Here is a 12,888-nt window from a genome sequence, read left to right as displayed (position 1 = left end):
GTTTTGTGAGTTTTATTTGAAGCACATTTTAATTAATAAAATCCTGCATGTTATATGCATATCGCAGGCAGTGTTTCTACATGTTTCTGCATGAATATGACCAGAGTTACCATGGTTACAGCTATTAATCATGAAATAAGAGGTGACAAATGTTAACTTTCTGTAAATTTTTATATTCAATTGATACACTACATATAAGACCCAACTTTTTTGACTGTTGTTTTGACTGCTGTTTTGACTGCTGTTTTGACTGTTGTTTTCTTTTTCAGTGGTTCACCATGGATCACATGGTAAGTCTTTTTATACATAGATTGTATTGTCGATTGTGTCACTCTGAACATAACAGGCAATGACCAGATGAAATTCCAGGCAGATAAGTAAATAGGTCATCCTCCTGACATGAACAAGGATGTCACTAGACCTGCACAGAGGACGATATTCGGACAAAGCACATGTCAATAAACTTTCTCAAGTGGAAATTCTAAATTTTAAAATTTATGTTTATATAGATATGCTAGGTCTGACCATTGGATATTCTTGGAGGGGTCTTGGATTTTATCAAAACAAAAATACATCGTCACCGAAAATACAAAACAATTGTAGCAAAATGCTTGTAAAACAAAATGTTTAGGCTCATAGTTTATTTAAAAATATATATACCGTATTCGACGTAATAAGCGCCCCCGCTCTTATAAGCGCCCACGGCGATATTTGCTAAGATATTGGCTAGTGAACAATCCCAATAAGCACCCCTTCCGAGTGATCAATGTACACAAGACTTATTTATTCGCGTATAATACACACTCATGTGTTATATGCACCCTTAATTATGGGCAATTAAATTCTGGAAAAATATATGTCGTACATAAACACTTCAGGCTGTCAGCATAAACCACGAAACTTATCTTTCAACTCTGTTTTTTTCACCAAAATAATATTCTAATACGAGCCCCCTATTTCTAATTTTGAGAGTGCCCTGGGCGCTTATTACGTCGAATACGGTATATATATATGTATATATGTGTTTTTGTAGATGTAGCTGAAAAAAATATGCATAGAAAAGCCATTCCTTTCTCCCCCCTATCTCCCCACCAGGACTCCAGTGTAACATAAATTCCGAAATCAAACCCTTTTTTACATGTCATTGTATCCTTGAGCATGTCTGTGTCAATATCTTACAGGAAATTGTTCTTGTTGATTTAGAATGTGTATTTACTGTGCTTGTCGTAAGAGGCAACTAACGGGATCGGGTGGTCAGGCTCGCTGACTTGGTTGATGCATGATGTCGATCCCAATTGCGTGGATCGATGCTCATGATGTCAATCACTGGATCGTCTGGTCCATACTCGATTATTTACCGACCGCCGTCATATAGCTGGAATATTGCTGAGAGCGGCGTTAAACAACAAACCAAACCTTTCAGGGTTAAGTGCGTATAAAACAACAATACAAGACTTGAGGCATAACAGCCGGTTGAGCAAGTATCACAGATACACAGACTGCAGCTTGGATATATATGCTGAGTTTCAAACTTTAAGGAGGGAATGAGGTAGTCTTGTGGTTAAGTCGTTCGCTTGTTAAGCCCAGGTTTGATTCTCCAAATGTGTCCATTTGAATGTTTCCTTGTGTCCCCATTGGTGGTATGGCATGTGGTCCTGTGCACAATGCTGCACAGCAGTAGAAATTGGCACTAGTCCTGTAGTCCTTGCCAAACTGCCCAATGTTAAAGGTATCATAAGGACTAGTAGAAATTTGTAGCACATGTGGCAAGTGACTTTGTTCGAAATATGCCTATGTTCACTCAGCAGTGAATGGGTACCCAATAGGATGAGATGTTATATGACTGTTAACCTATCTAGCACCTCACAGACAGCTTGGGTTGTCTACTCCCTAGGGAGCTGAGAAAGAAAATTGAGTGCACACTGATCCATTGACCTAGTACTCAATTTAGTTTGTGAGCATGCTTCAACGGATGGCCATTACAATTACCCATTTATTATTATTTATTATATAGCTGGAATATTGTGCAAAAGCAGTGTAAAATAGACTCACTCACTGCTCAAAAGTTACACGTCAGCTCATCAGATAAACTAATTATATAAGTGTAGTGCTTAGTGTCATTCAGTTTCATTCACTGTCTGTTCTAAGGATGACTTGTACGGCCCCACAACACACAAGGCGGTGGAGAAGGAAGCTGAGTGAGTACTTTACAGTCTTCCCCACCCCAGGGGCACACGAGGTGCCCAGTGACCATACTTGTGTCAGACAGGACAGGTGACCAGTACACCATGCTTGTGTCAGACAGGACAGGTGCCCAGTACACCATGCTTGTGTCAGACAGGACAGGTGACCAGTACACCATGCTTGTGTCAGACAGGACAGGTGACCAGAACACCATGCTTGTGTCAGATAGGACAGGTGACCAGTACACCTTGCTTGTGTCAGACAGGTGCCCAGTACACCATGCTTGTGTCAGACAGGACAGGTGACCAGTACACCATGCTTGTGTCAGACAGGACAGGTGACCAGTACACCTTGCATGTGTCAGACAGGACAGGTGACCAGTACACCTTGCTTGTGTCAGACAGGACAGGTGAGCAGTACACCATACTTGTGTCAGACAGGACAGGTGAGCAGTACACCTTGCTTGTGTCAGATAGGACAGGTGACCAGTACACCATGCTTGTGTCAGACAGGACAGGTGACCAGTACACCTTGCTTGTGTCAGACAGGACAGGTGCCCAGTACACCATACTTGTGTCAGACAGGTGCCCAGTACACCATGCTTGTGTCAGTCAGGACAGGTGACCAGTACACCATACTTGTGTTAGACAGGTGACCAGTACACCATACTTGTGTCAGACAGGTGCCCAGTACACCATGCTTGTGTCAGATAGGACAGGTGACCAGTACACCATGCTTGTGTCAGACAGGACAGGTGACCAGTATGCCTTGCTTGTGTCAGACAGGACAGGTGCCCAGTGCACCATACTTGTGTCAGACAGGTGCCCAGTACACCATGCTTGTGTCAGATAGGACAGGTGACCAGTACACCATGCTTGTGTCAGACAGGACAGGTGACCAGTACACCTTGCATGTGTCAGATAGGACAGGTGCCCAGTACACCATGCTTGTGTTAGACAGGACAGGTGACCAGTACGCCATGCTTGTGTCAGATAGGACAGGTGCCTAGTACACCATGCTTGTGTTAGACAGGACAGGTGACCAGTACACCATGCTTGTGTCAGACTGGACAGGTGCCCAGTACACCTTGCTTGTGTCAGATAGGACAGGTGACCAGTACACCATGCTTGTGTCAGACAGGACAGGTGACCAGTATGCCTTGCTTGTGTCAGACAGGACAGGTGCCCAGTGCACCATACTTGTGTCAGACAGGTGCCCAGTACACCATGCTTGTGTCAGATAGGACAGGTGACCAGTACACTATGCTTGTGTCAGGCAGGACAGGTGCCAAGTACGCCTTGCTTGTGTTAGACAGGACAGGTAACCAGTACACCATGCTTGTGTCAGACAGGACAGGTACCCAGTACACCATGCTTGTGTCAGACAGGACAGGTGACCAGTACGCCTTGCATGTGTTAGACAGGACAGGTGACCTGTACACCATGCTTGTGTCAGACAGGGCAGGTGACCAGTACGCCTTGCTTGTGTCAGATAGGACAGGTGACCAGTACGCCTTGCTTGTGTCAGATAGGACAGGTGACCAGTACGCCTTGCTTGTGTTAGACAGGACAGGTGCCCAGTACACCATGCTTGTGTCAGACAGGACAGGTGACCAGTACACCATGCTTGTGTCAGACAGGTGACCAGTACACCATGCTTGTGTCAGACAGGACAGGTGCCCAGTACACCATGCTTGTGTCAGACAGGACAGGTGACCAGTACACCATGCTTGTGTTAGACAGGACAGGTGGCCAGTACACCATGCTTGTGTCAGACAGGACAGGTGACCAGTACACCATGCTTGTGTAAGACAGGACAGGTAACCAGTACACAATGCTTGTGTTAGACAGGACAGGTGACCAGTACACCATGCTTGTGTCAGACAGGACAGGTGGCTAGTACACCATACTTGTGTCAGACAGGACAGGTGCCCAGTGACCATACTTGTGTCAGACAGGACAGGTGCCCAGTGACCATACTTGTGTCAGACAGGACAGGTGACCAGTACACCATGCTTGTGTAAGACAGGACAGGTAACCAGTACACAATGCTTGTGTCAGACAGGACAGGTGCCTAGTACACCATGCTTGTGTCAGACAGGACAGGTGACCAGTACACCATACTTGTGTTAGACAGGACAGGTGACCAGTACACCATGCTTGTGTTAGACAGGACAGGTGACCAGTACACCATGCTTGTGTCAGACAGGACAGGTGCCCAGTACGCCATGCTTGTGTCAGACAGGTGACCAGTACACCATGCTTGTGTCAGACAGGTGACCAGTACACCTTGCATGTGTCAGACAGGTGCCCAGTACACCATGCTTGTGTAAGACAGGTGACCAGTACACCATGCTTTTATCAGACAGGTGACCAGTACACCATGCTTGTGTCAGACAGGTGCCCAGTACACCTTGCTTGTGTCAGACAGGTGACCAGTACACCTTGCTTGTGTCAGACAGGTGACCAGTACACCTTGCTTGTGTCAGACAGGTGCCCAGTACACCATGCTTGTGTCAGACAGGTGCCCAGTACACCATGCTTGTGTCAGACAGGTGACCAGTACACCATGCTTGTGTCAGACAGGTGCCCAGTACACCATGCTTGTGTCAGACAGGTGCCCAGTACACCATGCTTGTGTCAGACAGGTGACCAGTACACCATGCTTGTGTCAGACAGGTGACCAGTACACCATGCTTGTGTCAGACAGGTGACCAGTACACCATGCTTGTGTCAGACAGGACAGATGACCAGTACACCATGCTTGTTTCAGACAGGTGCCCAGTACACCATGCTTGTGTCAGACAGGTGCCCAGTACACCATGCTTGTGTCAGACAGGTGACCAGTACACCATGCTTGTGTCAGACAGGTGACCAGTACACCATGCTTGTGTCAGACAGGTGACCAGTACACCATGCTTGTGTCAGACAGATGACCAGTACACCATGCTTGTGTCAGACAGGTGACCAGTACACCATGCTTGTGTCAGACAGGTGACCAGTACACCATGCTTGTGTCAGAAAGGACTGTCACTCATGCACCTTGCTAAATATGGAATAATATTCACACACGTCTTCATTTACACGCAAATGTTTGAGAGAAATAATGATTTTACAGAATTTACTATGGTTTCATAAAAACACTGTATGTTAAGTTGCTAAGTTGTCAATGCGCAGAAATCTCTTTGAAATAATATGAAATGTTTGACAGTTCATGATTTCTTGATTCGTCAACATTAATAACTCCACATATTTTAGTATCTTTGGCAACATCCCCCCCTCCTGATGTTTCTCTGGCCTGTTTTTAACAAAAGGGAGGAGGGAGGTATAACTCTTGTAATTACTTCTATTTTTATCCCAACAAGAACACCAACAAACACAACAGGGCACACACTGACGTCTGCTCATTGATACAACGTCAGTTGTCAAGCATTGATAACGGAGTCTGCTTCATCTGACGTCAGGAATTAGACAATATTATTTAGATTGGCAATAAAAAAGACTGATTACTGGAAATAATGAAGCACAATGTCCTTGGAAATGTTTCCATTTTTTCAGCCTTACTTTCATTTATGCCAGGTTTCTGTTCTTATTTTATAGGCAGGGCTACACGTCAGCCCTTGTCAACTTTGAGAAGTTCAAACGGTTGCAAAACAACATCAAGCTAGCCAATGCCAAAGGTCTGAATGTGGATCACCTGCTTCAGTGAGTACCAGTACAAACAGACAACACCCATGACAGGAGTGTGTCACACTCACAAGAACACACTGGAATATCATTCTGTGAAATTAAGCTCCCCTGAACATGGACAAATTGTGAGGAATGGTGAAGGCAGGGTTATCCTCACTCACACAGGAATTATTTCATAACCTTTCTAGCTTAGTGCTTGATGGAATCCTGCTATTCTAGCTTAGTGCTTGGTGTTGATGGTATCCTGCTATTCTAGCTTAGTGCTTGATGTTGACGGTGTCCTGCTATTCTAGCTTAGTGCTTGGTGTGGATGGTATCCTGCTATTCTAGCTTCCTGCTTGATGTTGATGGTATCCTGCTATTCTAGCTTCCTGCTTGATGTTGACGGTGTCCTGCTATTCTAGCTTAGTGCTTGATGTTGATGGTATCCTGCTATTCTAGCTTCCTGCTTGATGTTGATGGTATCCTGCTATTCTAGCTTAGTGCTTGGTGTTGATGGTATCCTGCTATTCTAGCTTCCTGCTTGATGTTGATGGTATCCTGCTATTCTAGCTTCCTGCTTGATGTTGATGGTATCCTGCTATGAAAGCTTAGTGCTTTATGTTGATGGTATCCTGCTATTCTAGCTTCCTGCTTGATGTTGATGGTATCCTGCTATGAAAGCTTAGTGCTTGATGTTGATGGTATCCTGCTATTCTAGCTTAGCGCTTAGTGTTGATGGTATCCTGCTATTCTAGCTTAGTGCTTGGTGTTGACGGTGTCCTGCTATTCTAGCTTAGTGCTTGATGTTGATGGTATCCTGCTATTCTAGCGTAGTGCTTGATGTTGATGGTATCCTGCTATTCTAGCTTAGTGCTTGATGTTGATGGTATCCTGCTATTCTAGCTTAGTGCTTGATGTTGATGGTATCCTGCTATTCTAGCGTTGTGCTTGGTGTTGATGGTATCCTGCTATTCTAGCTTAGTGCTTGGTGTTGATGGTATCCTGCTATTCTAGCTTAGTGCTTGGTGTTGATGGTATCCTGCTATCCTAGCTAAGTGCTTTATGTTGATGGTATCCTGCTATTCTAGCTTAGTGCTTGATGTTGACGGTGTCCTGCTATTCTAGCGTAGTGCTTGATGTTGATGGTATCCTGCTATTCTAGCTTAGTGCTTGATGTTGATGGTGTCCTGCCACTCTAGCTTAGTGCTTGGTGTTGATGGTATCCTGCTATTCTAGCTTAGTGCTTGGTGTGGGGCGGTCGGGTAGCCTAGTGGTTAAAGCGTTCGCTCGTCATGCCGAAGACCCGGGTTCGAATCCCGACATGGGTACAACGTGTGAAGCCCATTTCTGGTGTCCCCCGCCGTGATATTGCTGGAATATTGCTAAAAGCGGCGTAAAATCATACTCACTCACTAGTGCTTGGTGTTGATGGTATCCTGCTATTCTAGCTTAGTGCTTGATGTTGATGGTATCCTGCTATTCTAGCTTAGGGCTTGGTGTTGACGGTATTCTACAATTCTAGCTTAGTGCTTGGTGTTGATGGTATCCTGCTATTCTAGCTTAGTGCTTAGTGTTGACGGTGTCCTGCTATGAAAGCTTAGTGCTTAGTGTTGACGGTGTCCTGTTATTCTAGCTTAGTGCTTGGTGTTGATGGTATCCTGTTATTCTAGCTTAATGCTTGATGTTGATGGTATCCTGCTATTCTAGCTTAGTGCTTAGTGTTGATGGTATCCTGCTATTCTAGCTTAGTGCTTAGTGTTGATGGTATCCTGCTATCCTAGCTTAGTGCTTGATGTTGATGGTATCCTGCTATTCTAGCTTAGTGCTTAGTGTTGATGGTATCCTGCTCTTCTAGCTTAGTGCTTAGTGTTGATGGTACCACACAAACACTTTTGGTAGTTTATGAGGCGCATAATTTACCCTGAATTCAGGGCCCTAACCAGTACTTGCGGCCAGGTCTGTTTCAGCAAAACTTGAGTTATTGACAACTCAAGCTGCATCAGCCTACACACTGAACTCTTACCATATTTTCGTGAGTATAGTGCACACCCAAGGTTAATGCGCACCACCCTGTAGCGGATTCAGTATTTTATAAAAAAAAAAATTCAAATATTATGTGCAGAAATATTTTTACACCTTTCGGATGATACAATACTTGGTCAGTAGAAATTTGAGATAAAATTACCAGACATGTTGATTTACTGTTTAAATTGTAGATAAAGATAATTACCGCATCACAGTGTTATAGTTTTTTCACCCCAAGGTACACAAGTAAAATTTTGGACCTGTTGAAGCCCTAGGTGAAATGCATGAAAGTATGTTTTTGAGATGGTCCCTGTTGCAGAGAGAAGAGGAGGATGGAGAAAGATGTCATGGGAGGCCTCGCCATCATGAAGAAAGGTGAACCAACAGAGGTCATGTCCCCTGTTGTCTGACATAGTTCTACATTAACAGCAACAGAAATTAATATTTGTTTTAATTAGGCCACAAAAATGATCTGCTACTGAGTTACCATCGGAGTAAAACACCCAATGTTCCTGTTTCCCTGTGTGCCTGTGTTGTCTGTCTCCCCCGTGTTCATGTGTTGTCTGTGTCCCCCATGTTCCTGTGTCCCCCATGTTCCTGTGTCCCCATGTTCCTGTGTCCCAAATAGTCCTGTGTAGGCTGTGTCCCCTATGTTCCTGTGTAGGCTGTGTCCCCCATGTTCCTGTGTAGGCTGTGTCCACTATGTATCTGTGTAGGCTGTGTCCGCCTTGTTTCTGTGTAGGCTGTGTCCCCTATGTTCCTGTGTAGGCTGTGTCCCAAATTTTCCTGTGTAGGCTGTGTCCCCCATGTTCCTGTGTAGGCTGTGTCCACTATGTACCTGTGTAGGCAGTGTCTCCCATGTTCCTGTGTCCTCCATGTTCCTGTGTTGGCTGTGTTCCTGTGTAGGCTGTGTCCCCCCTGTTCCTGCGTATGCTGTGTCCCCATGTTCCTGTTCCTCCATGTTCCTGTGTTTTCTGTGTTCCTCAATGTACCTGAAGGCTGTGTCCCTGTGTAGACTGTGTCCCCATGTTCCTGTGATGGCTGTGTCCCCTATGTTCCTGTGTAGGCTGTGTCCTCCTTGTTCCTGTGTAGGCTGTGTCCCCTATGTTTCTGTGTAGGCTGTGTCCCCTATGTTCCTGTGTTGGCTGTGTCCCCTATGTTTCTGTGTAGGCTGTGTCCCCTATGTTCCTGTGTAGGCTGTGTCCTCCTTGTTTCTGTGTAGGCTGTGTCCTCCAAGTTCCTGTGTAGGCTGTGTCCCCTATGTTCCTGTGTAGGCTGTGTCCCCTATGTTTCTGTGTAGGCTGTGTCCCCTATGTTCCTGTGTAGGCTGTGTCCCCTATGTTTCTGTGTAGGCTGTGTCCCCTATGTTCCTGTGTAGGCTGTGTCCTCCTTGTTTCTGTGTAGGCTGTGTCCTCCAAGTTCCTGTGTAGGCTGTGTCCCCTATGTTCCTGTGTAGGCTGTGTCCTCCTTGTTTCTGTGTAGGCTGTGTCCCCGATGTTCCTGTGTAGGCTGTGTCCCCAATGTTCCTGTGTTGGCTGTGTCCCCCATGTTCCTGTGTTGGCTGTGTCCCCCATGTTCCTGTGTTGTCTGTGTCCCCCATGTTCCTGTGTTGGCTGTGTCCCCATGTTCATGTGTAGGCTGTGTCCCCAATGTTCCTGTGTCCCCTATGTTCCTGTGTAGGCTGTGTCCCCCATGTTCCTGTGTTGGCTGTGTCCCCAATGTTTCTGTGTAGGCTGTGTCCCCATGTTCCTGTTCCTCCATGTTCCTGTGTTTTCTGTGTTCCTCAATGTTCCTGAAGGCTGTGTCCCTGTGTAGACTGTGTTCCCATGTTTCTGTGTAGGCTGTGTCCCCTATGTTCCTGTGTAGGCTGTGTCCTCCTTGTTTCTGTGTAGGCTGTGTCCCCTATGTTCCTGTGTAGGCTGTGTCCCCCATGTTCCTGTGTTGGCTGTGTCCCCTATGTTTCTGTGTAGGCTGTGTCCCCCATGTTCCTGTGTTGGCTGTGTCCCCTATGTTCCTGTGTAGGCTGTGTCCCCCATGTTCCTGTGTTGGCTGTGTTCCTGTGTAGGCAGTGTATCCCATGTTCCTGTGTCCCCCATGTTCCTGTGTAAGCAATGTCCCCCATGTTCCTGTGTAGGCAGTGTCCCACATGTTCCTGCGTATGCTGTGTCCCCCATGTTCCTGTGTCCCCCATGTTCCTGTTCCCCCATGTTCTTGTGTTGGCTGTGTTCCTCTATGTTCCTGTGTTTACTGTGTCCCCCATGTTCCTGTGTCCCCATGTTCCTGTGTTGGCTGTGTTCCTGTGTAGGCTGTGTCCCCCATGTTCCTGTGTAGGCTGTGTCCCCCGTGTTCCTGTGTAGAATGTCTGCTGTCTGTTGGCAGGAAAAGAGAAGGCCAAGGCTGCAACAAGTGATGGCGCTTCAACATGGCGGCATGCCGCAGATGAGGTGGTGTCGATGCTGAGGAAAGTCCGCACTGAAGGCTCCGATGGTAAGTCATAGGACATCGGGGTAAGGTCATTGGTCATGGGGTTATGGTCTTTGGTCATGGGGTAAGGTCCTTGGTCATAGGGTAATGCCATTGGTCATGGGGTAAGGTCATTGGTCATGGGGGTAAGGTCATTGTTCATGGAGGTTGGGTCACTGGCTATGGTGGTAAGGACATTGGTTATTGTGAGAGTCTGTTTGCAATATGGGAAAGTCATTGTTCATTAGTCAGATGAACTGGGGTCATTATAACAGAGAAAAGTCATTCATCTTAGGGTAAGGTCATTTGTATTGGGGGTAATATGTCATTGGGTAAGGTCTTTGGTAATAGGGGTAATGTCATTGGTGGGGTTAAAGTCATTGGGGTAAGGTCATTGGTCATGGGGGTAAGTCATTGGTAGTGGGGGTAAGGTCATTGGTCATGGGGGTAAGGCCATTGGTCATTGGGGTAAGGTTATTGGTGATGGGGTTAAAATCATTGGTAGTTGGGGTAAGGTCCTTGGTCATGGGGGAAAGGTTATTGGTCATGGGGGTAAGGTTATTGGTAGTGGGGGTAAGGTCATTTGTCATGGGGGTAAGGCCATTGGTCATGGGTGTAAGATCATTGGTAATGGGGGTAAGATCATTGGTAGTGGGGGTAAGTCATTGGTCATGGGGGTAAGGCCATTGGTCATGGGGGTAAGGTTATTGGTCATTGGGGTAAGGTCATTGGTCATGGGGTAAGGTCATTGGTCATGGGGGTAAAGTCATTGGTCATGGGGGTACTGGTGATGGGGGTAAGGCCATTGGTCATGGGGGTAAGGTTATTGGTTATGGGGGTAAGGTCATTGGTGATGGGGGTAAGATCATTGGTCACCGGGTAGGGTCATTGGTCATGGGGGTAAAGTCATTGGTCATGGGGGTAAGGTTATTGGTCATGGGCGTAAGATCATTTGTAGTGGGGGTAAGTCATTGGTCATGGGGGTAAGGTTATTGGTCATGGGCGTAAGATCATTTGTGGTGGGGGTAAGTCATTGGTCATGGGGTAAGGTCATTGGTCCTAGTTGTAAGGTCATTGGTCAAGGAGTGAGGTCATGGGGTAAGGTCATTGTCAATTAGTAAGGTCATTGGTCATGGGGTAAGGTCATTGGTCATAGTTGTAAGGTCTTTGGTCAAGGAGTAAGGTCATTGCAATTGGTCATAGTTGTAAGGTCATTTGTCATGGAGGTAAGGTCATTGGTCATGGGGATAAGGCCATTGGTCATGGGGGTAAGGTGAATGAGTGAGTGAGTATGGTTTTACGCCGCTTTTAGCAATATTCCAGCAATATCACGCCGCGGGGACACCAGAAATGGGCTTCACACATTGTACCCATGTCGGGAATCGAACCAGGGTCTTCGGCGTGATGAGCGAAAGCTTTTAACCACTAGGCTACCCGACCGCCCCTAGGGGTAAGGTGATTGGTCATAGTTCTAAGGTGATTGGTCATAGTTGTAAGGTCATTGGTCATAGTTGTAAGGTCATTGGTAATGGGGGTAAGGTCATTAGTCATGGGGTAAAGGTCATTGGTCTTAAGGGTAAGTCATTGGTCATGGGGGTATGGTCTTTGGTCATTGGGGTAAGGTCATTGGTCATAGGGATAAGGTAATTGGTCATGGGGTAAGGTCATTGGTCATGGGGTAAGGTCATTGGTCATAGTTGTAAGGTCATTGGTCATAGTTATAAGGTCATTGGTCATGGAGGTAAGGTCATTGGTCATGGGGGTAAGGCCATTGTTCATGGGGGTAAGGTGATTGGTCATAGTTGTAAGGTAATTGGTAATGGGGGTAAGGCCATTTATCATGAGGGTAAGGTCATTGGTCATAAGGGTAAGGTCATTGGTCATAAGGGTAAGGCCATTGGTCATGGGGTAAGGTGATTGGTCATAGTTGTAAGGTGATTGCTAATGGGGGTAAGGTCATTAGTCATGGGGAAAGATCACTGGTCATAAGGGTAAGTCATTGGTCATGGGGGTAAGGTCATTGGTAATAGAGGTAAGTCATTTTTCATGGGGTAAGGTCATTGGTCATGTGGTAAGTCATTGGTCATTGGGGAATGGTCTTTGGCCATGGCTTTAGGTCATTGATGTAGACAGATCCTCACAATTATGGCTCTAAGTTAGGGTCATGACACTGACAGATGAAGCAGAACCCTTTGTCAAGGTTACTGGAATGATTCTCATAGCTACCTGTGTTCCTGGCAGAAATGGACACTGTGAAGCAGAAGGTAGACGGACTTGTCCTGGAACTGAAACAGAAGACACAGTGTACTGATCAGTAAGTCTTGAGTTATCCCTCACCTTTTGTATGTCAAGGCTTTGTAAGTGCAAATCACCTACCAATAACATATACTGACTGTATAAGCGGTCCCTTGTGCATGCCAGAAACCATAATTCTTGCAAATCCTCTGCCTCTATTACATCCTGGCCATAAATCCTGTATTTTGGCTGCAACCACACCAAAACTAATCTTCTGAATTTTCACTGTCAACCACACACAATTAGTTGT

The 12,888-nt window shown here is 46.1% G+C and overlaps 1 protein-coding gene across 1 annotated transcript in view; it reads left to right on the top strand.

Moving 5' to 3' along the window:
* The window catches only part of LOC124139582, a 49,369-nt gene that overhangs the window by 6,885 nt on the left and 29,596 nt on the right, over positions 1–12,888 (top strand). The window contains exons 6-11 of the mRNA XM_046506758.2: positions 270–290; positions 2,149–2,198; positions 5,784–5,888; positions 8,200–8,255; positions 10,260–10,367; positions 12,585–12,657. Of these exons, the coding sequence (XP_046362714.2) occupies positions 270–290; positions 2,149–2,198; positions 5,784–5,888; positions 8,200–8,255; positions 10,260–10,367; positions 12,585–12,657 (413 nt within the window). The remainder of the gene's footprint in view (positions 1–269; positions 291–2,148; positions 2,199–5,783; positions 5,889–8,199; positions 8,256–10,259; positions 10,368–12,584; positions 12,658–12,888) is intronic.

This window comes from Haliotis rufescens, unplaced genomic scaffold (assembly GCF_023055435.1).
Source record: "Haliotis rufescens isolate VD_foot unplaced genomic scaffold, xgHalRufe1.0.p SCAF_9, whole genome shotgun sequence".
NCBI classification, from domain to species: Eukaryota; Metazoa; Mollusca; class Gastropoda; order Lepetellida; family Haliotidae; genus Haliotis; species Haliotis rufescens.
Note: the sequence above shows the minus strand (reverse complement) of the source record. Positions and strands in the feature narration are given on the sequence as shown.